At 35.5% G+C, this 25749-nt stretch overlaps 1 protein-coding gene across 7 annotated transcripts in view; it reads left to right on the plus strand.

The window, feature by feature from the left end:
* Positions 1-25749, plus strand: part of LOC145675541 (uncharacterized) — an 84096-nt gene that overhangs the window by 31615 nt on the left and 26732 nt on the right. For 5 of the 7 annotated variants that reach the window (XR_014129147.1, XM_081746035.1, XM_081746032.1 and 2 more), the window contains exons 5-9: positions 2692-2936; positions 10015-10134; positions 16670-16727; positions 20748-20867; positions 24465-24561. Coding sequence is in view for 6 of the 7 variants with exons in the window: in XM_081746035.1 (XP_081602161.1) it covers positions 2692-2936; positions 10015-10134; positions 16670-16727; positions 20748-20867; positions 24465-24561 (640 nt within the window). In the remaining variant the exon portion in view is untranslated. The remainder of the gene's footprint in view (positions 1-2691; positions 2937-10014; positions 10135-16669; positions 16728-20747; positions 20868-24464; positions 24562-25749) is intronic. The other 2 variants (XM_081746036.1, XM_081746037.1) reach the window with 2 other exon arrangements.

Genomic DNA, 25749 nt, shown 5'->3' on the forward strand with positions numbered 1-25749 from the left:
TATGCAGTGGTGTATTTAAAAGGGGCTTCCGGACTTCACCCCGGAAACTTTATTTACTATTTTTGCAAGTAGATGAAATATCTTGCACAATTTCACGTTTCCAAGAATAAAGTTAGCAAAGCTCCTACCCACCCCGAAACAAAATCTTAAATACGGCACCATATATATATTTCTGTTAAATTCCTAAGTTGTGGGTTCATTTACTTCAAAAGTTATGTTAGAAAAGTAAAAATTAGAAATAATATTAACTACACAGGTATGTCCAATGTCAGTTGTGTAAAGAATTTAGGATATATGCACAACGCGAAAAGTGTTCATTCTGCCACTAAATGGTCCCAATAAATATTGTGGAGATAGAATCTGACAGGCTTAAAACACTGTGTTGGATTGTATCTTTCTTGTCCGAACCACAAACCAAACTTATAACTTACTTAAACAATGTTTGCATTAAAATCAAAAACAGCAAATTCATTATCATTGAAGTCTTCAGTGATAGTTCACAAACTTCAGTATTTTCAGCAATTTTTTTTTAATTGAAAGACTTTTTTTTTCTTGTTTGTTTGTTTTCTGTGAGTGTCAATATATGGTGTAAACTATTTTATACGTAAATTGTAAAAGATCTGATATTGGAGGTAAATGAAAAACTCAGCATTGATAAAGGGAAAGTGAATAAAAAAAATCGTTTGTAAAAAGACAGGCATGCGAGACGTGTTTCATTGGGACGAAGGCATTAAATTCCAACATGGCCAGTCTGGACAAGTTTGAATAACATCATTTGATACTGTTAAAAGGACAAAGACATCTTACCTAAACATCCCTGCATTAAATTATAACACACAGTTTCGAGGCCTCTGTCGCTCGTTTTTCCGCTACTCTGTTTAAACTTACTACATAATGAAAGAATTTTTCACTCTGCAAAATTCCTTAACTCGAATAAAATAAGTCTTTAAAAAGAAAATCTATTTCATTTCTAAATGCTCTCTTGTTTATCAAGAGGAGCATTTCAGCATTTTTGTTCTACTTTAACGTCGAAATGTACAGTTTTTCTGCTTTTTTAACAGTATTTTGTGCCAGTTTTAGAATTTTCATCGTGTTGTAAATTTAGTAGCATAGTGGAATAAAACACACTGGAGAAGGGGCGAAAGAAGCTTTGAAACTGTAGGTATTATAATTTGATACTGGGATGTTAAAGTAAGATAACTTCGCTTATATAAATATTAAATATGAATCCTATAGCGCCCATCAGCAAACATCATTTGCACCTTCACCACGAAAGAAAAAGCATAATGGCTTAAGACTTCTATATTGTGAAAACTAGCACTGAAAGCATTGAGTTGTTTGTGTTTACAAGTGCTACTGTGTTAGTTGTTAATCGTTATTCCGTCTATAATTAATTTTCGCTTATGATATCGCCACTAAACCCCAGTTTTCTGGCCTGTGTCTTGAGAATGCTAATTTCCCACTGACCTGGAAAATCAGAATGTGAGGGTATTCAGCTTAACCGTAAAAAGTTTTAGAAAAGTCAGGAAGTTTGATGAAAAGCTGAAAAAATCTGGAAAAGTCTTGGAATTTTAAGTACGGGTTTTTACTTCTCTGAGCCTATTTCTCTTTTTGCCGTACAGTTATTTGGTAGGGCGTATTTTATAAAATATATTAGTTTGCTTTACAAAATCTCTACGCGCACACACACAGATAATGTATTCATGTACATGCATAGTATTTAAGAAACCCCCTGGTCAGGAAATATATAGTTTCTTTCTTATACTATATGTAGACTTGGAAATTTGTAATTCGTGACTTGGGAAACTTGAAAAAATCAGAGAATTCATGCTCGCCAAATAAGTGTAAACCCTGTAATGGTATAATCAGGGAAAATTCTACGATTAACTATTTTCGGGTGTCCGATTGGCTTAAGTTCGTGATATTCGGTCCTTTAATGAATTTGAAATTGCCCTCTAAGAATACCTGGTCACAAATCAGAGCTTTCGACATTTTCAGTATTTACTTTTAATTTTATGTCTTAACCGAATGAAAATTTTATTTATTTATACATATTTCTTTACGGTCTTAAGCCCATACGCATGAGGAATGACATCCCTCATACCTATTAACGGACACTCACACTTTCTGGAGAAGTGGGGAAGGAAGGAAGTAGCGCGGGACCTGTATGCTCAGTACCATCTCGGCATTTGCGTGATATGATTGAGGAAAACGCAATAAAACACTCAAGAATGGCTGACCTGAAAAAGCGGTGACACCTTTTCGACCGAGTGTCCACATCGAGAATCGGAACTCGAGACAAGTTGCACCAGAGGCAATAGCGTTAGTAACTACGCCACGCGTTGCCACAATCGAATGAAAGAATTTGCTTCTTAGCTATAACCACAAACGTTGGACAGTGGGCTTTGTAGTGGACAGACGCAATGTGCATGAGTTTTCTCGGGGTTTTTGTGTACACCCACTTCTTTCATTCCACCGCTGTCATCCTTCCCATGATCACCTTCTCCCGTAACCTAGGCGCATAATCATGTGACATTAAATTAAAATAATAATAATAATATTTTGGAGACTCCCGTAGAAACATCAGTAACTGGTAGAATTGTATCAGAATCTTTGTGTTTACTTACGTATGTAAATAATTAAAATTTGACAAATTAACAGGTGCAGAACATAAAGAAATAATTCGAGCAGTTTCTGTTGCAGTACCGAATGGATCCCAATCCGGCGCATGTGGACCACATCCTGAATTCTACTCACCTCTGGACTTAACATTGAAGGCAGGCGTAGACGAAAACCAGAACACTTCTACGTGCAAAATCAATAATAGTCCGGTACCTGTTATACAAAAGCCATTGGTATTTCCTGATCTGGATAGACATAAGGAGAACTCAATAAAACCTGAAAAGACTAATTTTCACCGCCCGCCAGTGAAGAAGGTAATGTACTTTCTTTCTTAGATTTGATTTATATGTTCTCTTAGATACTTAGACAAAAACAAGAAATAATAATAATAATAATAATAATAAAAGAACTATTAAATTACGAAATCGTAATACAGTTCATATTTAGTGTATTGTATATTCTTAGTATTTTAAAGGAGTTTGGTTTTCCACAACGTCTTTATATATTTAGTCTGTCCGGAGGCAAGAAATCTCAAGAACTACTTAAAGAATCATCATCAATTTTGGCCAAAGTGTAGAGGGTAAAAAATTAGGAATCGAGTTCGTAGATGGAGGTGATATTCGAACCGAAAGTGGTAGAAATCGACCATTTCCAGTTCTAACGTTGATCACTATAGAGCAAAAATTGTAATAAAGTTCATTCAACGAACCTTCTGATCCTGATGTAAACATTACAGAATGGTATTACTCCGCCAGTCATTGGATGATTGACTATCGGTCAGCGTTTCTTTCGAGAAGCACGTGCTTGCACCCTGTAGGTGTTTTACATATTCCTCGCACGCAGCCATACTGTAAACCGTGATTCGCGCGTAAGGTGGGTCAAAAACCACTTTCTGCGCATGCGTATTCTGTTTTATTACATTAATTCAATTTAGTTCTTAGACACAGTGTTGTTTCTGTTATATAACTGTAAGGAAATTGCATTTCTGATAATGAGCCTTACAAGCAACAAAAACATTGAAAAAAACAGCTTATTTGACAATGGACTATTTTCTTCTGCCGCATGGATGTTCCAAGGCTCTTTAACCAATAAAGTGAAACAATTACCACATGTATCTGTTTACATAAGGTACTGAACGTTCCTTGAATAAACTATAGCGAGAAGTGGTTTCCCGCAATCGATTAAGTGTGCTAAGCATGCATTTCATCTCCATCCTTAACTCTCTGCTAAAACCAGAAGAGAGAGAAATTCACTACAACTTCCGGTTTCAATATTGATCTACATCGATTTAGCGTTCGAAGAATTAGGTTACCATCTTGTCGCTTAATTCTCTGTTCAGACCGGACGTGACAGAAATCAACCATTGCCGGTTTTAACGTTGATCGCCATTAAGTATAAACGGTAATAGAAAGCGAATAGCAGTTCCCGAAATCAATTAAGCGTCCCCAAAATATATTCCGTCTCCTCTCTAATTTCTCTACTAAAACCTGATGTGGTAGGAATCTACCATTTCCGGTTTCAATATTAATTGACGCCATATAAACCAAACTCCTTCACGTGAAGTGCACGTTTATTTATGTACTTTTTACAAAGTTCCATTTATGATTGTGAACGCAGTTTACAGTGGAAATAATTAACATTGAAATATGGAAATAAAATGGAAGTAAGTCGAGCAGGGCTGATACGCAAAGACACTTTATTCCGTGTAGGCTAAGGAAAATCCCAGACTGGGATTTAGGTATTTGGGGCTCGAGGCTAATAATATTACGTGATCGCTACTGACTAAAAGTAACACGATTCAGTGAGAGAATATCAATAAAATACAAAGGGACGGATAAGATATATGCAAAGATAAGTTTCATAAAATTGTAATTTGTTTTACAAGTTACGCCATTCATATATGTATTAGAATGAGTACATTCAAAAGTGTTTGAACATTCAAAGAAGATTTGGCATAACCAGTAGGTAAAAATAATGTAATTTAAAACTAATACTGAAGACTGAGTGAAAGAGAGAAAAAATAGGACTGCTAAGTTGTATAATTCTAGAAATACTACATGCAAGTTGCTTCATTGTAACTGTATAATGAAAAGTTACATAAATTAAAAGGAAATGAGAATCAACCAACTAAAATAAACCTACCCGAAAAGTGTTTCCTTTTAAATGTATGTGAGCTTCCTCGTGAGTAAGCGGTTAGCGTGTGCGCCTTTGGTGCAGGAGACCCGGGTTTGATTCCCGGCGGGAGCGTATGTAGTTCGGTTCCCACGTTAAGCTTTAGGTCTAAGTCTCATATAGCGTCGATGCTGAAAGGGACGCTAAACGAAAATCAAATCAAATCAAAACTTGTGTTTGTATTTTTAAACCACGTCAGTAATTTAAAGAAAGATATCAGTCACTTGATCATCTTTCTAAAGCCATTTTTCATTCATAGTGAGAGGCTCTGTGAAAGCGGAGGCCCAGGGCTTAAGCTCACCTTCCTTAAATCTGAATCTGGGTGATTCTCAGTCATATTGGCTGGGCATAAGCACTAGGCAGGATATATTGATTGGGAAATAAGAGTGCTAACATCGTTCATCAACATCCTAATTTGGGCGTTTTAAGTCTAATGTACTTCCATCTTTACTATTTCTGTGTAAATATAAAACTCCACAATATTATTAGCGTTAAAGAATGGGGGGGGGGGGGGGGGAAACAAATGTCTAAAGACAAGACACATACCAATTGACAGATTTCATGAAGCTGAACAAACTGTAAATCCTCGTGCGTAGTTTCCGAAAAAAAAATGGAGTTTTTTGTAATCCTGCAACTCGATGTACGATAACCACATCACATATAAAGATGAAAGTAACACTGGAATGTACACTGGTCAAAGCTTTTCATTATGACAGTACACAGCGTGGTAAATGAAATATAACACAAGATTATGATTAACTCTTCAATTCCTGTTCAGCTACAGTATTGTCCAAAAATGAAATATATATATATCATTGGATAGATCACGTCGAGGTAAATAAAGTCAAATGCATGCGAGTTATCGGGAAAAACTAATTTTTATGGCGTTAATAAGTGTTGATCGTTACCAAAATTGATATTTTTTTTTTCTACTGGAACATACTGTTTATTCATTTATGTGATGTATGTGTAAAAAATATACCTATGAAATAGCACATTGTATAGGCATTGGAGAAAAAATGTGAGCAGCTGTGCAATCTCAGAACTTTTATTAGTAAGGAATGGGCCTCTCGGCCCTAATTACAGTTTGTATCTTACGAGGGATGGGTAAATACAGGTCCTGTGCGGTTCGCACGGAAATAACGCACCTGATCCTCCAAAATATCCCACGAAGGTTCAATGATGTTAAGATCTGGGGACTAAGGACACCAAATGGATGTTCTGCCTCATTCTCGTGCTCATTAAACCATTCACGACACACAAAGCATTGTGTATAGGGACGTTGTCATCTTAGGGGCGTTCATCACGAAACACAGTTTGAACCTTGGAATGATTGCCCAGAATGCTGCAGTAATGCTACGCAGGATGACCACTGGCCCAACTTCATGCCATGATATCGCTCCCCTCCCAATCCATTATAGAGCCCCCTTCATGTTTCACAGTAGACAATCAACATGAAATACTTCTGCAGGGGTTTTCCACACATAAGCACGTCCTTTGGTTTGAAATAACGTGAAGGAAGATTCGTCTGACCATATCATACGTCCCCACTGATGTGTCTAATTTTTGGCACACCTTACTGCATTACGTGGAGTCAGCAACGATTTGGGATGGCAACCTTGCCATGAATATTCGCAGCATGCAGTTCCCTTCGAATGGTTTTGATTAATAAAGGGTTCTGGAAGCGGTTGTTTATCTCTACGGTTATCTGGGATACTGTTGCCTTGTGCTTCCGGGCTGCTATTCAATTTTAATACGCGTCGACCCCGGCCGGTTAACATTGATTTTGACCTACTGTTCTGCTTAGCCAATGATGGCTTTCCATGTTGTCTGTAGACTGTCATATCAGTTGATATTGTGCTCCTTGCTACACCAACAACTGTGGCTGTTTTTGTCACAGAGGTTCCAGCGAAGCGAAAATTCATGTTATCATGCCTCTGTCGAAGTCCGAGAGGTCTGACATGACCATATTTGACGGATAGCAGAATGATCACATGCAACCCTTATACCATCGCCTTTCTCGCCACTAGGTGGTAGGTGTCTATGGTGGGTGTTGTGGATTTGCCACGAGGGCGACTGCAGGCTTCTTCACAGCTAGGTGTTCATATTTTATCCAGTGCCCGTACCTATTATTTGTCTTATAACGGAGAGACATACAATCTTAACAATGATGCACATACTACTGTACTTATAAATTTAATTCACGATTCGTCAGAGTTATGTATTAATATTCGCATATTAGCCCATTTCTGTTGTTGACCCGAAAAGCACAAATCTCGAGAACTATTTGATGGATTACCATCAGCTTTGGCTAGGGTGAAGGTCAAAAGTTAAGGATAGGTTCAAGGTGATATTCAAACCGAAAGTGATAGAAATCAACCATTTCCGATTTTAATATGTTAAATTACATCCGTTACTCCTGTTACACAGCATCCAACATTGTTTAAAATTAGGATATTTGGATAATGTGTTAGCTCACCAAACTCCTTCACGTAAGTGTGTTGTAACACTGTACTTGTTCTACAAGGTGTCCATAAGATCGCGCGACCCAAAACCCTTTAGAGCACCAAAACTTTTGAACCATAAATGCAAATGAAATTAAACTAGTACCCAGAGAAGGCCTGTGTCTGTAGATATTTTTGAAATATAAATCAGGGAGAGAGAATTCAATATTGGTCTTCAAGAATGTTACAAATACACGGTGATGATTTTTAAAATTTATTAATTTATTATTTTTATTTATTTTTTTATTACGAAACTTAAAGAATCATGAATTGGAGACAGGTGTTGCATTGTTTGTGGACAAATGAAAATGTTAAGGGTAGACTGAGTGGGTGATAGCCTGATGGTGTCAATACAAGTGGCTGTCCACCAACTATTCTACAGATAGACTGTTACAAAGAAGAAACTTGCAAATCGTTGTGGAAGTCACTACGAGGATAAGATAGTTGGTGACTAGCCACATGTGTTGACACTGTCTGGCATCGACATTGTTCCATATTACGCTATAATGCCGGAAAATACGTGTCTTTTACGGCACGCCATTATCACGGCCATGAGATGTTTGTGCTTCGTGCCAAAGCTTCTTTTTTCAAACGATACGTTCCCATCAAGCTTACCCGTTAACATTCCCATTTGTCCACAAACAATGCCACACCTGTCTCTAATTCGTGATTTTTTAAGTCTCGTAAAAAAGAAATCCCATCAATTTCTGGCATTCGTGAGGACGAATGTCTAACCTCGCTTCACATGTCTTATTCCCAAATTATCTACATACAAGTCTTCCCTAGATGCCGGTTTCATTTCTTTTGTACTTACAGTTCAAAGCTTTTGCGCGTATTTCCGGACACCCTGTAGAATGAAAGTGTTTCGTTATATTGACAACGGCTCATTGACAAGTGACAATCACGTCAGGTTTTACCCCACTATTAGTCTTAATACACCGAAACCTACCTTTTCGTTGTGCAGGCACGTATGAGGTATTTGTAATTAATTACAAACTCACATAAAATAGGTTAACCTGGCAGAAGCTATTAAAGACAGCAGTGAGTACGTATAACATTTTTTCACCTAATGTTCAATTCCTGGCCTTGTGTGGTATTAATATAAAACTACAATGCTGTAATCTATATAAAAATGAATTTACCGTATTTGATATAATCACAACGCTAAAAAAGTACACAATGAGCGCTTTCGTTAAAACTTTTCATTAGGGAGGGAAACAAATAGACGGTAAAGAAAAGAAGAATTACGGAACAGAAAAGTTGAGGACCAGGTGAGCCTCCCCATGTAAGGATGCTCGATCACGTGCAGCTATTCGGTCACACGATATTGTACCCAGGCTGAAAGTATTATTATTATTATTATTATTTTTATTTATTTATTTTTAATTACTATTATTTACTCACTAGCTGAAATATCCCTTCTTCGAACGAGGGAATGGGTTTATGCAAAGTTCTTGAACCTTTCCCCCATTACGATACACTTTACAATGAATGAGTAATGACGAAAATCCGTAATGTCAGCCCTTCTCATCATCTTGAGAACGGCATCGGGTGCCACTATTCATATAAGCAACCACGAAAACTGAATTGGACAAGAATATCAATCATCATCGGTTATTTTTACATGTAACCCCTTCAACTCCCGTTATTCCCGTGCTAATAAAGAATGAATTTGGACTTAAAGGGCATCTAAATTGTCGCTATTCATCTTAACAACTCCGGAAACTAATATTGGTCATTTTCTTTTGTTTTTACATGACATCCCTTCGAGCCCCCTATCCTCACTCCCCATGCCGCAAATTATCCTTTGTTCAGTAGTTATTCGGTTTTGAGCTCATAAACACTCACACTCACTCACTTTTATGTATTGAGCACTTTCGTGGCTAAGCGGTTAATCTACGCGCCTTTGACGTGGGAGACCCGGGTTGGATTCCCGGCGGGAGCTCATGTGGTTCGGATTCCACGTTAATCAGTAGGTCCCGTCTCATATAGCCTCGTTGCTGAAAGGAAGGTTAAACTCAACAACTCACTTTTTTTATGTATATAGATGGATTAGTACGTTTGTTAGTTTCTTCATTAATTGCCATTTTTCAGTCTGTTTTTCCTATATATTTATTATTTTTTTACGTATTCTTTCGCTTTTTTGGACTCCTACCGACATACCCGTCCCATTAGTTTGACCTTTCTCCCTCCACTAAGCTCACTTACTTTCAGCCTGTTAACACCATCACGGAACCAAGTGACTTTGCTTTTCAATGTGGCGTTCAACTGGACCCTTTTTGTCCTTTTCTGTTCTTTAATAATATTTGTTTCATTTTCCCCCTAACGTAGTCTTCTCCGTGTCATAAAGAATTTTAGCGAAAGAGCTCGTAATTACTTTTTTCTAGTGTTCTAACTGTGCATTCACGATTTTGTATTAAGTAATTCATCTTGTATTTCCGCTTCGGAATTTCTTTATTACAACTATATTTTTTTTAAACTTCTATTGATATCCGTTTGTAGTTTCGGAATTATTAAAAAAATAGTTTCGTAAAAAAATCTTTGTAAAAATATAAACTTTGTCATGGGAACATATGTTTGGTAATAACATTATAAAAAATGGTTTAATCAGTAACCATAAAAAAAATGTGTACTATTGTGTGTAAAATGAACCCAATACACAAGTTAATATCTTTCTATTACTTAATGAGGTGCATAAATCTTAATTTACTACCAGGGGGCGACACCACGGCAAATCAACACAGCTTCTGAACTAACCCGATCATCTCAGATTTACAAGGATTTTGATAAGCTGCTTGAGGACGTGGACGTATTCATAACTTCGCTTCCAAAAAAGGTAGAATATTGCTCTTGAGATAGTTTGAATATAAGAGAAGGCTGTTTTCATTAAAATTAGGTTTATATTAAAATATTTTTTACATAAAATTCGAAAACAAATCTTTAGTATATATTAGTCATTATTTCTCAGACGGAAGTTTTTCTTTACTTTAGTACTGCAAAGATAATTTTTGGGAATTGCACTTCTTTGCCACTCTTAAAAATAAATCTTGCGATGCACTTGGTGGAGGGATAAAAGTATTAGTCACTAAAAATAAAATTGATATGTATATTTAGATTCAAAGATGGATGCACAAACTTAACTTGAACTTTACGTTTTGTATTGTATCACAAAGTACAAGAGAAAATCAAAAATTTCTAGATGACGTGTAGAAGGAGACCCTGTACGTAAATAAATATTTCATTTGTTCATACCAAGAATGAATTCGTAATACTGAGTTAAATTGATTTTTTTTTTTTTTTTTTTTTTTTTACTTTCAAGCTTAAATAAAATCAGCAGGATGGAATTGAATTTCCATAAAATGAACATTACATGGAAGAATCTTGCTTGAGTAAATATCCTATATGATTCACTTCGATCTCACATATAGTTTCCTGTGCAATAACTACTCTGTCTTCGAGGAATAAATAATTGAAAATAACAAATAAATGAGTGAAAAATTAAAAAAAAAAGAAAAAAGAAAGAAACTTTCTCGTAAATTGACAGTGTTCTTTCATGCAAATTTAGAATAATGCCCAAGTTTGCAACTGCTTTTTTTTACATTTTTGCTCTGGTCTTAAAATTGTGATGTTAATTCGTTAGTTTCCTGGCAGTCTGAAAGTTCTAGCAAGGATGACACTGATATTAACAACCTTCAGCAAAAGTTAGTTGGGGAATCCCTAAACTAGAAAACTCCAATATGGCACCGACATGACATTGAGCATTTGGCTGGCAAAAATCAGCGAAGTGTACATTACGTATTTTACTTAACGGAGTAGATATGGTGTTAGATGTTACATCAAAGTCATAAAAGAAATTGAGGGAAACAAAGACAATAAATTCGCTGAACTTCGTTAAGAAAGGGCTTACTGCAAAATTTTTGGAGAATCCAAATGAACTGGTGATGAAGATAGTAAGTGCACTCGCGATTTTGGGAAAAGACGGGAGGGTACAATACTCCCGCTTACTCTTAAAGGCAAACTCGTACCAGATGATCTAGATGATGATACCGAACAAAATAGCTGACAAAGACGAGTAAATAAATAAAACAAAATAAAATAAAACAGCAGCAATACATTGAACCTTCTCTGCTGTGTAGTGGCTAGGGCGCTCGAGTTTGGTGCTTGTGGTTCCGGGTACGACTTCCGTAGATCATTCTTGAACACATTACGGCGATTCGGATTCTACCTTAAACCGTAGGTCTACGTCTCACATATGCATAGACTTGGTGCTAAAAAGGTACGCTTAATTTCAACAAACATGGAATTAATTGGAACAATCCATTAATGATTAGTAATATAATCAAAGACTTGCGAAGAGGAAAGGCCATCCAGTGTAGTGAAGTGAAAGGCAAATAGTGTATGTTAGAAGTTCATATAGTGCAGTGATTTCCCAAAAGAACATTAGACTCAGACATGTGAATCAGTGTGGCCGAGGGTCTGTAAAATGAGTTAAGTAACTCTTCCACTATCATTTTACTTTACTTACATATACAGATCTGTACAGATCATCTATTATACAGGGTGTTCCAAAACAACAACGTTTAGGAGCTGATTCCTGATACCAAGATAAGACAAAAGGTAGACCAACCTAGATACAGAAATTCGTCATTTCGGAGTTATACACTGCCGAAAACATGAAAAAATTAACTTCAAAGGTCCATAGCTCCAGTACTATTTGACCTGCCGTAGTCAGAACAAAACTTCACTTAGGAACTAATATGTGCGCTATCCAAAAATACATGTTGCAGAATCCTACGGTACTCACGCAACATTTTTATAGAGAGAGTTTGGCTACGGGTATATAATTTGAAGTACTCACCAACTACCTCTAAAAAAAATTGTTGATGTGAGTACTTCCCATAGTATTGGAGCTATGGACCTTTAAAGTTAATTTTTTCATGTTTTCGGAAGCCTATAACTCCGAAATGACGGATTTCTGCACCAGATTGGTCTATACTTTTTGTCTTGGTGTCAGGAATCACCTCCTACACGATGTCGATGTTGTTTTGAAACATCCTGTATTTAACTAATTTCCATGCATCTCATACGCAATGTCATTGCCTTTATTGTTGTTATTATAAATAAAATACTTTGTTGACCACCAACGCCATTTGAATTACCGCAGCTACGTGCACAGAATGAGACGGTAACAGGCTCCCATATTTATTTGAAACAAGAAGAAACGTACATTTCTCGGGACTTTGAAGGACTATTGTCAAAATAGAAGGCAATACTAGAAGGAATAATAGGAAAAATTGAGAAAATAACAAATTGAGGACAGTCACGTGTTTGTAGCCCTATGTGGATAACTATTTTTTTTTTTTTTTTTTTTTTTTTACGGGGAGAGGGGGACTATCATGCTTGCTACAGTATGAAAATATGATGGAAATCAAATACATAATAACCTATGCTGATGATGCATGAATACTTACTGGAGCGGAAAGTAAAAGAGAACGAGAAGAATAACAAAGTGTTACAAATCTTGAACAATTGTCAATAAACGACAAACAAAGCTTTTTATTTTATTAAAAGCTCAACCCTAAATATTGATGGTAAAAACACCAGAGAGTGAATCACACGAACTACTTAGGAATTGAATCGGACGAAAAACCAAGTTTTATGAATTATATATAAAAGTTTTACAACAAAACTGTGAAGATATCAAATTAATATCAATAAACAGTACATTTCAGTTTCCAAGCAAAACAAGCATGAAGTATTAGGAAACAATTGATACCATTGATGGCCTATAGTGCAAATTCATAGAGACACAAAATATATATCATTCCTGGTCAACAAAAACGGTCTTTAAAACTTCCCACCTGTTAAGGTGAGATAAATGCTAAAAATCAAGCTTTCATTATAGCATTAAGATGATGTCAAACACTATGGTTATTGAGATACAATAACCTAAATCTAAAATTAACTCTTTTAATTTTAATTACATTTTCCAGAGTTGTACGTATTTCATATTATAAATAATAATAATAATGAAAAAGTAATAAGAATTTAAAAAAAAAAAATGATATTGCTCGCGGGAGCATATTCAACTACGTTTAACAGTAACCTTGTGGGTAACATTCAGAACGCTGCTGATCTGTATATGCAAGAAAAAACAATAATATATGGAACAACCGATAAAGATAAGCAAAAAGTTAATAAGAGTTGAGTTGATTTTGAATTTAACGTCCCTTTCAGCAGCGAAGCTATATGAGACGGGACCTACTGATTAACGTGGAATCCGAACATGAGCTCCCGCCGGGAACCGAACCCGGGTCTCCCACGCCAAAGGCGCGTACGCGAACCGCTTAGCCACGAAGAAGCTCAAAAAGTGAATACAAAACAAGGTGTAACACAAGGATGAAAAGACTTGTAGCATTGAAGACTGGGAGAATAAACAGTGTCGTATATTTTTTTCCCCCTCAGTATAAGTACAGGATGACAATGGATTGTTTTCAAGCAAATAGAGGACTGATTCATGGTGGCTTAGTGATACGTCACTCATCTATGGTGCATGAAGCCACTGCTTTGATCTCCGGCCATACGAGTTTGTGATGGACAGCATTGTGTCTGTGGGTTCTCCCATTTTTCTCCCACAGTCGTGATTTCACCAGTTATTTTGTAACCGTTCATTTTCATTAGTCATCCGTCTTCTTTAACCTAAAGGGCATGATCGTGGAACCTAAAATCAGAAATTAAATTTCAAAACGCTTTTGACTAAGCTTGAAAACTGACTATGCAGAGTTATGGGGCGTTTACACTTAGTCGATTTGCGTTCGATTCAGTTGAATTGACGTCACTTTCAACTTAATCGACCGTGTAAACGGGACTTCAACTTAATCGCTTGTTGACTGAAGGCGACTAATCGCTGTTAACTGAATTGAAAGACGTTCTATTTTCTGTGGTTGAAATAATTGAACACATCCATCGATCTGATTCGGTCTAGTTGCTTCGATTTAGTGGCAAATGCAGCGAGTCGATTTAGTCGTGCGACTAAATCGACCAAGTGTAAACGCCCCATTAGAGACAAAAGAATACGTTGCACGCCATGTTATATTATGGCAGATACATGTATAATGGAAAGAACAGCAAATTGGAAACCTTTACTTTGTGTTATAAATGAAATATAAGAAACGTGAACGTAATAACAAAAGACATTAAGATGATATATTTTCATTATATTTATTGATCCTACAGATCTTCGAAATCAGGTAACTGTGAAATGAAATTTCTAGTTTTACTTTTCACGATTATATCCTGTAGGCTATAAAGTAAAATGATAATTAATGTAAGTGAACGATTATGAAATAATTGGTGGAACGATAATACGGGAGGAAACGGAAGAATCCGACAGAACTTCATGGAGACGATGTTCATCACCAACTCGCTTGGCTTGTGATCGAACCAAGAACTTCTCACACCAGAGGTGAGCGCTCTGCCACTGAACTATCGTGCTCCCGAACAGATAACTTCGTGGCTCAGTACTATTATTATGTACCGTCTTCATTATCTGTGTATGTATGTACAGTCTTAACGACTGTTCCTGTCAAGCGATCACTGCCTGTCAACGGCCACTTTTTGGATCAAAAATCCAATGTTTCAATCAAAAATTTTCTTGTACGCCTTATATCTGGGGAGCTACATATAGTGAATACAAAACCCAAACTATCACTTAACCCAGTATGATGTGCTTATTCCGTAGAAAATACGAAAACTCGATTTAGGGGCTGTTCAAAGATTCTGTGGCCCCTGATCCAAAACTAAGTTTGGCCAAGATTGCAATCTTTTGATCCATTTTTGGATTTCCTAAAATTCTTTTTCCAGGAATCAAAATGTGAGTTAATGTATCTTGGATACGTATTCAGCGAACACTCCACCTCTCCAATTTCTGGGTGGTGGAAGAAAGCACATGCACCTTCTCTTCAGCGACCACTTCTTGTTTTCATATCTGAAACAACCACTTGACATCAACACTGGCTTCTGCTTAGATCTTCATCGATTAAAACTGAAGTTACGATTTCACTTTGTTGAAGGCTTCCTCGTTGCTATACGGTTAAGATGTCTGCGCGGGAGACCCGAATTCGATTCCCAGTCGCAGTTCGTGTGATTCGGATTCCACCTTAAGCTGTTGGTGCACGTCTCATCATAATCTCAGTGCAGAAAGGGTCACTGAGCTCCAAACCAAACAACCATTTTGTTGAAGATAAATGAAAATACTTTGTATTTTTAGAATGCTGGTAACTTCGTTTGTATGAATGTTCTCAGGCAACCTACAAATCGATGAATTAGATTAGGAGCTGTGTTAATTTGATGTGAAATGCCGCAAGGTAGTAAATTAAGATTTATGCGCCACATTAAATACCCGTAGTAGAAGTACGCTATAAACTCTTCATATGTAGCGAATCTGTATATTTCGTTAATTTACACAAAGTAGCTCATTTTTTTTGCTGTTGTTGATCAAACCATGTTTCTTTTTCCACAGCAAATCTTTCAGTGTCTTTGGTATGTCACCATTGTTTTTTCCTTAATAATTCTGGAACGTACAAGCAAGCAACCATAAAAATTGAAACATATAGTAACGAAAATGACAAGTTATTTTTTAAATAAAGTTACATAGTACGATTTAGAGACCAAGAACCCACGTATATTAATTGAGTAAAAAGTTTTATCTTACATGAGTTTTAATTTATTACAAATAGAATATGTCGTGTAAGAGTTTGTAATTTATTATAAATTAAACGACATCTCACATGCTTGCTTCTAGAATGTGGTATAAAAACTAAATGGTCACAGTTTTCAATATTTCGACCGAAAGAGCTTGGAATGATAAAAAATATTAACGTGTTGCTTATTAAAACTAAGTTTATTATATTGTTGCGAAACCTTACATTTTGTCGAATTTATTTGGAGTTTTGACATCTCTCTCTCTCTCTCTCTCACACACTCATTAAAATCAAATTTAAGAGTGCGTACATATAAAACTTCTACATCTTTATAGTATGACGGGTAAAATTATGGTTACGCATATATGTATTTCCAAATTTTAATTTTATCTTTGGTTTCACAAATATTTTTAGAAAAGTAGCATGCGTGACTTCTACTTGAAAATGATTCTTAAGGATATAGAAAACAAGCAGGAGAACGTTATTTTAAGTTTCTATTTCCAATCTGAATGCTGAGGTTAAAGGCTCCCTAATGTTGCAAACAGTGTCGTATAAAAGATATACTGAGACTACTGTGTGTTTATGATTTTATAAGTATTTGAGGTGGGTTTTCTAACTCAGTGCCAGAAGAAAGAAAGGCTTTACTTAGAATTTTGTGTTATGTTTCAGGAGATGGGCGTACAGACTGAGGAACAGATTGAAGATACAAGTGAACCATCTAGAGAAGGTAAACATTCTTTCAGATGTTAATATAGATTACTGATTTTTCATAACTGATAGTAAAATTTCATATTATAAAACAAAATTATCATCGGACAATAATCTATTACTTGCTGTATCATCTAGCTGAGATTCATATGAGTATTAACAAAGTTTTAATATAAGAAAACCTTTTTTATTGGTCACAACATATTTAATGCTCACATGGTACAAATTAACTGGCGTTGCCAACGTAAATATACTAGCAACTGAAGTATCCGGCGTTGTCTGGGTAAAATTCTAAATAGGCTATGGTGTCACGAAATTTGCGCAGAAAATTGTAACTATAATAATTATGCCTCCCTAAACCTGCACCGAGGAATGCAACATTGCCTATAAAATGCTACTAAGAGTTATTTAAATGGAAAAGGCAGTATATATATATGTAATGATTTTGTAATTTAACGCCTGTCTGCATCAATATTGTTACCTATATGATGTATCGTGGAGTTTTATTTTTGTTGCCATATTTCACAAACCTTAATTGTTTGCTTTTCTTTTTTTTTTTTTTTTTTTTCAGCAGGCCTATTTCTCTGGATTATTTCGTGAACCGTTACATATTAATATTGTTCTGTTTCTGTAATGGAAAAAGAAAATAACTGCCACTTAGAGCACTTGGACACTTTATCAGTTCTCGGAAGATGATACATTTTCCGAGAATACATTTAGTTTCCATCCTTACTATTTCCGGTTTCAGTATTGAGAAAATATCGTGCCATACAAACCAAATTCCTTCACGTCGTGCACACGTGACTCTACTGATTGTTTATAATGTAAGTGCATTTTGATACAGCAAGGGAGTCTTGAAATGAGAAATCACTAAAAACAAAGAAAAATAGATAGATTGGAGTTTCCTGTCCCTTAGTAGAGCTGAGGCTATGTGAGACGTGGACTTACAGTTTAAGGTAAAATCCGAGTTCAAACTTCGCATTGGCCACTAGAACAGCGGGAGGACTAAAAGAGAAAGTTTGCTATTTAAATGAATGAGATAAAATAGAAAAGTGATTCAAGTGTGTAACACCAGTAAAATAATTGAATTTTGTATTTTGTTCAAGAATTATTTTCTTCGAGTAATTAATATACAGAAATGTGTTCCAGTATTTGAGTATGATTGAGGTCGAGATCTGGGATTCGAACTCCGTAGGAGTCCTTCGTTTTTAAGTGGTCGGCATTCTTATGTTTGATGCGCGATACTCGAATTTATTTTCAGTTCGAGTACATTTGGTTAAGATCACACATTGACTTTCGTATAGCCTTGGTACTGGAAAAGATCTAAAAGCTAAACCATACTCCGGGTTTGATTCCCGGTGGGAACACTCGGTCGAAAAATGTAAAAGCCTTTTTCAAGCTAGCCATCCTGTGAAGTTTTCTAGGTTTTTCCTATTGATACCAGGCAAATGTTGGAATTGTACTTAACAATGGTCCCAGGCCGCTTCCTTTCTTTCTCCAATTCTCTGGGTAGTACCGAGAGACGTCATCCTTGGGCTAACATGGCCTTAGATGCTGAAAACCCAGAAATCGAATTCCTAAACCATACAACTGGGACTGATAGATGCAATACATATATCACGATTAGAATAATACTGAGCTCTCCTCGCTGTTCTAGTGGCTAGTGTGTACGCCTATGGTCAGTGTGGTCCCGCGTTCGATTCCCAGTGTGAGAGCAAAAAAAAAAAATAATTTCATAGTTGTTCACTTTCATAAATCATATGTCTCCTTTAGCCTAAAGAGCATAACCGTGGGGCGTTAAACTGAAATATTTCAGAGGCTTAGTACATGTTCGGCAGGAAGTATTTCACGCTTTTACTCTTCAGTATAACTGGTTTTTGAGCAGGAGGTTGAAGACCCATCAAGCTTAGTACCAAGGAGAATGCTTACATACGTCTGTAAAGTAATAATAATAATAAGTTATTGAGTATAGGTAATAGTTTTGTAAGTGCACTTAAGGGAGAATGAAGACATTTTTGTTCAAGCCCCCTCACATAAGAGAGTGTTTATTAAATTAGATGTCAGTTTGAAAATTAGGTTATAGAAATGTAAGTGCCCACTTATATGAGAGTAAGCCGTAGAAGCATATGAAGTAATTTTTTTTACAACATGTATTAAGCCTGTTTGATCCTTGACAAAATTCTCACTTAAATATTCAAAATATTAGAAAGCCTTTTGCTATCCCTAGGAATATAATCAGGTAAATACTATTGCAATCGTAGAGTTGGGTTTGAATTTCAATGAAGTTCGCAATTCGGATTCCTTACTAAACTGTAAGTCCACATAACAAATAGAGTGCTAATGAGGTATGTCAAACTTGAAACAAACTAACATAGATTGTTCTGAACTGTAACAGTATTAGTAAGCACTAAATACAAATTTTGTGCCTTAAACAGTTAGTTATAGTGTACAATAATAGAACCATTGACAAGGATTTATTAAATTTCAAAACGTATGCGTTTGCTTTTAATTAAGCTCTCCAACTGGTATTGATTCAGGTATACTTCTATTAGTTTGTGTTTGTATTTTAGGTAATGAAAATGTGGGCTATTTTGAGATAGAGGTTTTTCCGATAAAATCCAGCGCTTTAACTACCATCTTTGTTTTCCTCTAGTGGATTCTACAATTTACAAAGTATCCTCACAACATTCACATCTTGTGAGCCCTATTTTCAGTCTGGTGTTGGCTATCTTTATTGGTTTTCAAGCTGTCATTTTTGCGGTTTCCAGGAAGTGTAAGTTATGCAACCCAATATATCACTAATGTCAACTTGGTTGCCTCCTTCACTCTTTTCAGTCAAGTATTTTTTTTTCGAGCCCTTAAGTTCTTATGTAACATCCAAGTTATGAAAGACAAGACCTTCTGTTAACATGGGCTCCATATCACGATCGAATCCAATGCAGTTGTTGGGTGCACAAAGCGTCATGGAAGACCAGTCTTTACAGTATAAGCTGTTCCTCATCACACCATCTCGCCTGCAATAGTTGGGTTACAGGACCACACCACCGGTTTTGACTTTTCTTTTATTTTAACATGATGGCATTCTCCAACCTGAGTCGAAACTAAAGACAGTTGAGAAGGAGAATTTTGCGTTATACAGAGTGTTTGAAAATGAATAAGGGGGTCTTGAGGCTTTGTATTTATTACAATTATAAATAATACATCGAATGAAAGAGCAACTCAGTTTTCTACGCACGTATGCGCATGCACTATTCCCTCTGTCTGCCGTTAGAAAGCGCTAATACCAAAGGTGGCGACTAGTGAGCAGAAAGCTTTTTGTTTTTCACATTTTGCAAAGACTGAATCTGTAGTTACAGTGCAATCGTCTGTATGTAGAATTTTAAGAAGACGCTTACAACTATTAAATATGTTCTTACCATTTGAAGTTGCTACAAAACTCTACATACTACAGTTTACGTGCCAACTTTGCAAATGAAATGTTGTTGCATGACGATGAAGATTTTCTAGATGGTGTCGTCTTCAGTGATGAATCGACATTTCACTTAAGTGGCAATGTGTACGCTCATAATATTCGCATTTGGGAGTCAACAAATCCCCACGAGATGGTACAGTTGCAACGAGATTTTTCCTAAATTGAATATGTTTGGTTCCATATCCCGGCGGAAAATTTATGGGCCCTCCTCGCCTATCGACTCGATGTGTGCCGTGTGACGAATGGTGCTCATATTGAACACTTATAGCAAAAACTGTTTTGAGTTGCACGTTTATTTGATGTATTATAATTAAATGTAATAAATACTGCAAAGTCTTAAAATCCCGATATTCATATTGAAACATCCTCTATTGTAACATTGTTCAAAATATCATGCAATTCCAAAATTGTGATTATGTACTAATTTGTTTATCTTAAATAATAATAATAATAATAATAATAATAAAAAAAAGGATGCGGAAAACTTGAAGATTCTTTGTCATGTAAGTTCAGTTGTCTGTCTGTCGCATAAAATACGCTCTTATTTTATTGACTGTCTTTTTACAGAAAATGAATTAATTGTGAAAACGTTTGGTGAAATAGTGCAGAATATGGCGTATATGAAAAGTTTCATCAAACCTGCAATGTGTAAACCATACGGCAAACAGTCTGAAGCGCTTCACAAAGGTATGTATGTTTATTTATTTATGTTTTTCAATAAAGCATTTCGGTTTCGAAATTTAGTAATGCAAGAAACTAATACAAATCGACAGCATTAATTTAGTTTTTATTTAATTGGCAACATACAATAGAACTTGTAGAGGGGCGTCATTCTTCACAAAAGCTTGAGACTTTGGTATCGTAAAGAAAAGTATAGAAATGAAAACAAAGTAAATAAAAAAAATCAAGAGAAGTAGAATATTTATATATAATTAATTACATGTGTTCTCTTAATCTTTAACAACCTAATACTAATAGCAAATTTTTTGTTCGTTAATTTTGCAGGCTGAATGTAAATTCATTGGAGGTAATTCAGAGACGAAATATGATAATTAACATATATGAAAGAAGAAAGAATAAAGTAAACTTTTGTCTTAATCTCATTTCTAACTGAAAAATTATTGCAAAGTCAGCGACAGAAGTTCTTTCCGTTTGAGGAAATTAGTTTCGTAAATAACCAGAATTGAAGGGCAGTTTTCAGTAAATTAAAAATATAATTTTCTTTACATTCCAGCCTTGAAACTCGGTGAAACTATGTACGTTCCACCATTATTCCCAAAATAAATTTTACCAAACTGAAAGAACTTTTGTCGCTGACTGTACGTATAATCTGTGAGATATGATTAATTGTACATTGGTGCAATTCATAGAAGAAGCAAATGAAGCATGTTTATTTGTTTATTATGTTATGAGGAGAGCTAATTCATACCTTACCCATGACCGATTTTAACCACAGGTAACGGTGATAAACTTCAGAAGTTAAGTTGAGGGGGTGTGTTCACGCGCTTATTCTTGTTGACTTAGTTTCGGTCCCAAACAATAAGATAATACTTAAAACTGTATTTTCACGAAACTAATCGTAAAACTTTTAAATTTTAATTTGGGAGGAGGTGTAATTTAATTCTTACCTTCGATCAGTTTCAACCTTATTTAATAGTCCTGATCGAAAGACCTCAAGGAAAACGTGTACCACTTTCAGATGAATTGAAATTTTTGTATGGAAGTTAACCATGGTACAGACGTGAAACATACACACATATATATATATATATATATATATATATATATATATATATATATATATATATATATATATATATATATATATATATATATAAAACATAAAATATTACAGGATGTCTATCGGTCACGAAATTTAGCGTTTGGGTCATTTTTTTTTTTTTTTTAACTGTGCAAATGTAAGTACAGATTGGAAAATTTTGTTCTATAAAACATCAAAATTCGCCACCAAAAATGCCTATGGTCGGCTTTAGACGCTACCAAATCGCAAGCAAAGTGCGTTTCTATCGCATGGATGAAAATTCGGCCTAATTCGCACCGAGTTCGCTATTGAAAATGTTAAGGAAATTTTATGATTTGGTAAAGAAAAGGTCACGAAAAAGTTACGAAATATAATTTTGGAATATTAGTAGACACCCTGTATTACGTTTTAACATATACCGGTATACTTATATTTTTAAAATAGTATTAATTGAGATTGCTCTAATTTTACATTGGTATATTTTTTTTTAATACGAGGGCGGTCCAGAAAGTAGTGGACGTTCTGAAATAAAAAAAAAAGTAACAGAACAAACAAACCAAATGATATTATATAAATTTGAAAGGTATACTCTTAAGCGATTTAAGCGATTTTTCTACATAATCGCCACGCAAATGAAGGCACTCATCATATACTGTGGCACAAGTTTTTCAATAGTTTCGCGGTAGACCGTCTGCGATTTCAAACCACTGGCTTACACCAACATGCAGTTAGGCGTCAGTATCAAAGCGTTGTGTAGCGAGCCATATATTCATCGCTGGGAAGAGGTGGTAGTCGTTCGGCACCAAATCCGGATTGTATGGTGGGTAATCGAACACCTCCCATCCAAGAGCTCTCGGGTACGCTTGGCCGTGTATGGACGTAAAGATACACTCATTATTCCATGTCCGTTCACTTCACACAGTTGGCGGTGGATTTAAATTGACTTGTGGTTTTTTTGCCAACAAAAACCTAGTCACAGAACGCAGCTCACAAGAGGCGAGATTTTTATATCGCAGCACATTGTAACACGTCACAGAAAGCACAGTAAGAGTGTCAGTCCTTACGCTACCACAGTTGGATGTGGACTGAGTGTGGCAACGTTCGGATACCAAGATGGCGACTCCAGCCTCGCCTACTGCCGCGATAGGCCAAAACGTCTGGTACTTTCTGGACAGCCCTCGTAATAATGCATCTATAAAAGTTATGATATTTCTGATTATTAGTATTAAATCTGATGATGATTAAATTATATAATTATAATCTGTTATTTATATAATCTTTGCCTGTGTGAAATTTTTAACTATAGTGTTTGTGGCACAAGGCCGCAAGGGCATAGCTCGCGGATCACAGTTCGAGATCGTTGCTATATGTCGAATGGTTGAAGCTCATGTCAGTGGTAGAGAATAAATATACTTTTCGTAGGTAATGGTGTACGTCATATCACCACCGTTCTGAGAGTTATCTTTCTATTATTTATTATTTTTTTCTTTTATCTTTCTATTATTTATTATTTTTTTTTCTTTTGAAAGCGCCATTTGACGTTGCAAATAAAGTAACAAATTGGTATTTTGATTCAGTGATTCTTGTAAGTACGATATCATTGAAAAGTTTCTTTTTCGGGGATGTGCAGTCGCCCACCGAAACATGTACCCCTAAGAAAAATGCACTGTTTATCCTTGCAGTTCAACATTTGGTAAATCATCATTCAAAGGATTAAAATTGTAACATGGCCATGAAATTAATGAGGCAACATAGTTTCCTTTTACGTGATCCCAGAATATTCTTTATGAACCAACAAAGCATAATCTCAGGACTGAAAAGTTTTTCTTTCTTTTTTTTTTTAAAAAAAAAAAACAAAAATTCACAGACACATGTGAATCGTAGTGTTTTAGCATCAGTGTTTGGGAAGTTATCAGAATAGAAAGTTTTTGTGTTTCTAAATAATTGGAAATAAGGAATACTATTGTGTTGCTAAAATGTCTTGAGCCGTGGCAAAAATGCGAACTAAAGCTCACACCCTCACCCACCCACGCGTTGAGCCAATAATGGTTCAGCTGTTGCTAAGCGAGAGAAAGCGAGTGGAATTCCTTCAGCCGATAGCAGCGCTTGCAACGGAAGACTAGGGATCAAGTCAATTTGGTATATCTTTAGGGATTTTTTTTTTCTTTTTCCAGTATTTTATTGTTTGTAAAGAATGTGTAGATAAAGTTTATTTCTAAATGCAATTAATGATAATGGTTAAACATATAAATATGGTACTTTTGTGGAAAACTAGTTCCCATGTACTGTAATAATTACATCATTAGAATGCCTATTAATTAGGAATTAGCTTACGAAATTATTTCATGTAACATTGCTATGATGATATGAAAGAATAAATAATAATAATAATAATAATAATAATAATCGCGTAATACTTCGGGATAAATCCATTTTATGTTTGGATATGCATGTTCGTTAAGTAGTATTAATGTACTTTTTTTTTTTTTTTTTTTTTTTTTTTTTTTTTTTTTTTTGGACAGCTTTGGTGGAGACAATTCACTTGGTTCAGTTGTTGCGATCAATATTACCGCCACCTCATATAACTGTTACTAGCTGGAAAGAAGAATATAAGTACAGGTATGTAAATTTATAGTACTATGTAAATTTACACGATACATGTATCAGTAAAAAGAAATATTGTATTATAGCTCATAAAACTTACTTCCCATGCATAGGCAAAGAATTAAGAGAATACTGATGATAATCCAAAGATACGTTTATTTATTTATTTAGTGTTTTTATTTTTTAAAATTTTCCTGAGGTCACGGTGGCTTAGTTGTTGAGCGCTTACCTTTAGTGGGTGGAGTCCCTTATTCGATCCCTGGCCCCGTGTGGACTTTGCGGTGGGCAAACACCGTGCTCGTGGGTTTTCTCGGGGTTCTTCCGTTTCCTCCCACTAATCTTCATTCCACTATTTCACTCATTTCTCATCATTTGTCTCCTTTAGCCTAACCGGCATAACCGTGGGACGTTAAACTTAAAGATTTCATTTCATTTTTTTTTTCGATCCTGGCCAAGTTAGTTTGTGGTGAACAACATCGTGTCCGTGTGTTTTCTCGGGATACTCCCGTTTCCTCCCACATACTCATTCCACCAAATCTTCCATCATCATTCACTTGCCTTAATCATGTTTCCCTTGGCCAAAAGGGCATAATGATGAGACTTTCAACTGGAAGATTACATTTCATTTAATTCTACCTATGTATATTTTTTTTAAATGTTCGTTGAGTACTTAAAAACAAAAAGGCAACAATGGAATTGTACAGTAAAACGCCAAAAACAGAAGCTGGCTATGTCTCCACTAATAGTTCGACTACTAGCGACTGTCCAGCAAGCTGCAGGTCGGAGTTCGTCCCCGTCAGTCTAACGTTCAAATCGTTCCATGTAATTACGTTGTTACCTCCTTTATGTAATATATTTTTTGTATAAGAACAAAAGAGCTATGCTGGTTTAAAAAAAAAAAAAAAAAAAAAAAAAAAAAAAAAAAAAAACCAATTCGAGTTAACAGAAAATTGTATTATTAAATTAATTGTAACGGTAAACTTTCATCTGTCAAATTTCTTTGGTATAATGTGTTTACATTATTAATATCCATGCGCATTCTAAATGTATGTTAAGTATTTGCGATATTAAAACCCCAAACTTAATCCGATAAATTCAGAGGTAGAGCAGTTGGTTTAAAGTATGTGTACTTAATTTCGAAAATAATACGAGATTCTTTTGTATTGTTGCTGTCTTGTGTTTTAATACATTTATAGAAATTGG

The sequence above is a fragment of the Thermobia domestica genome, chromosome 18 (assembly GCF_964235325.1).
Source record: "Thermobia domestica chromosome 18, izTheDome1.hap1.1, whole genome shotgun sequence".
In the NCBI taxonomy this organism is placed as follows: domain Eukaryota; kingdom Metazoa; phylum Arthropoda; class Insecta; order Zygentoma; family Lepismatidae; genus Thermobia; species Thermobia domestica.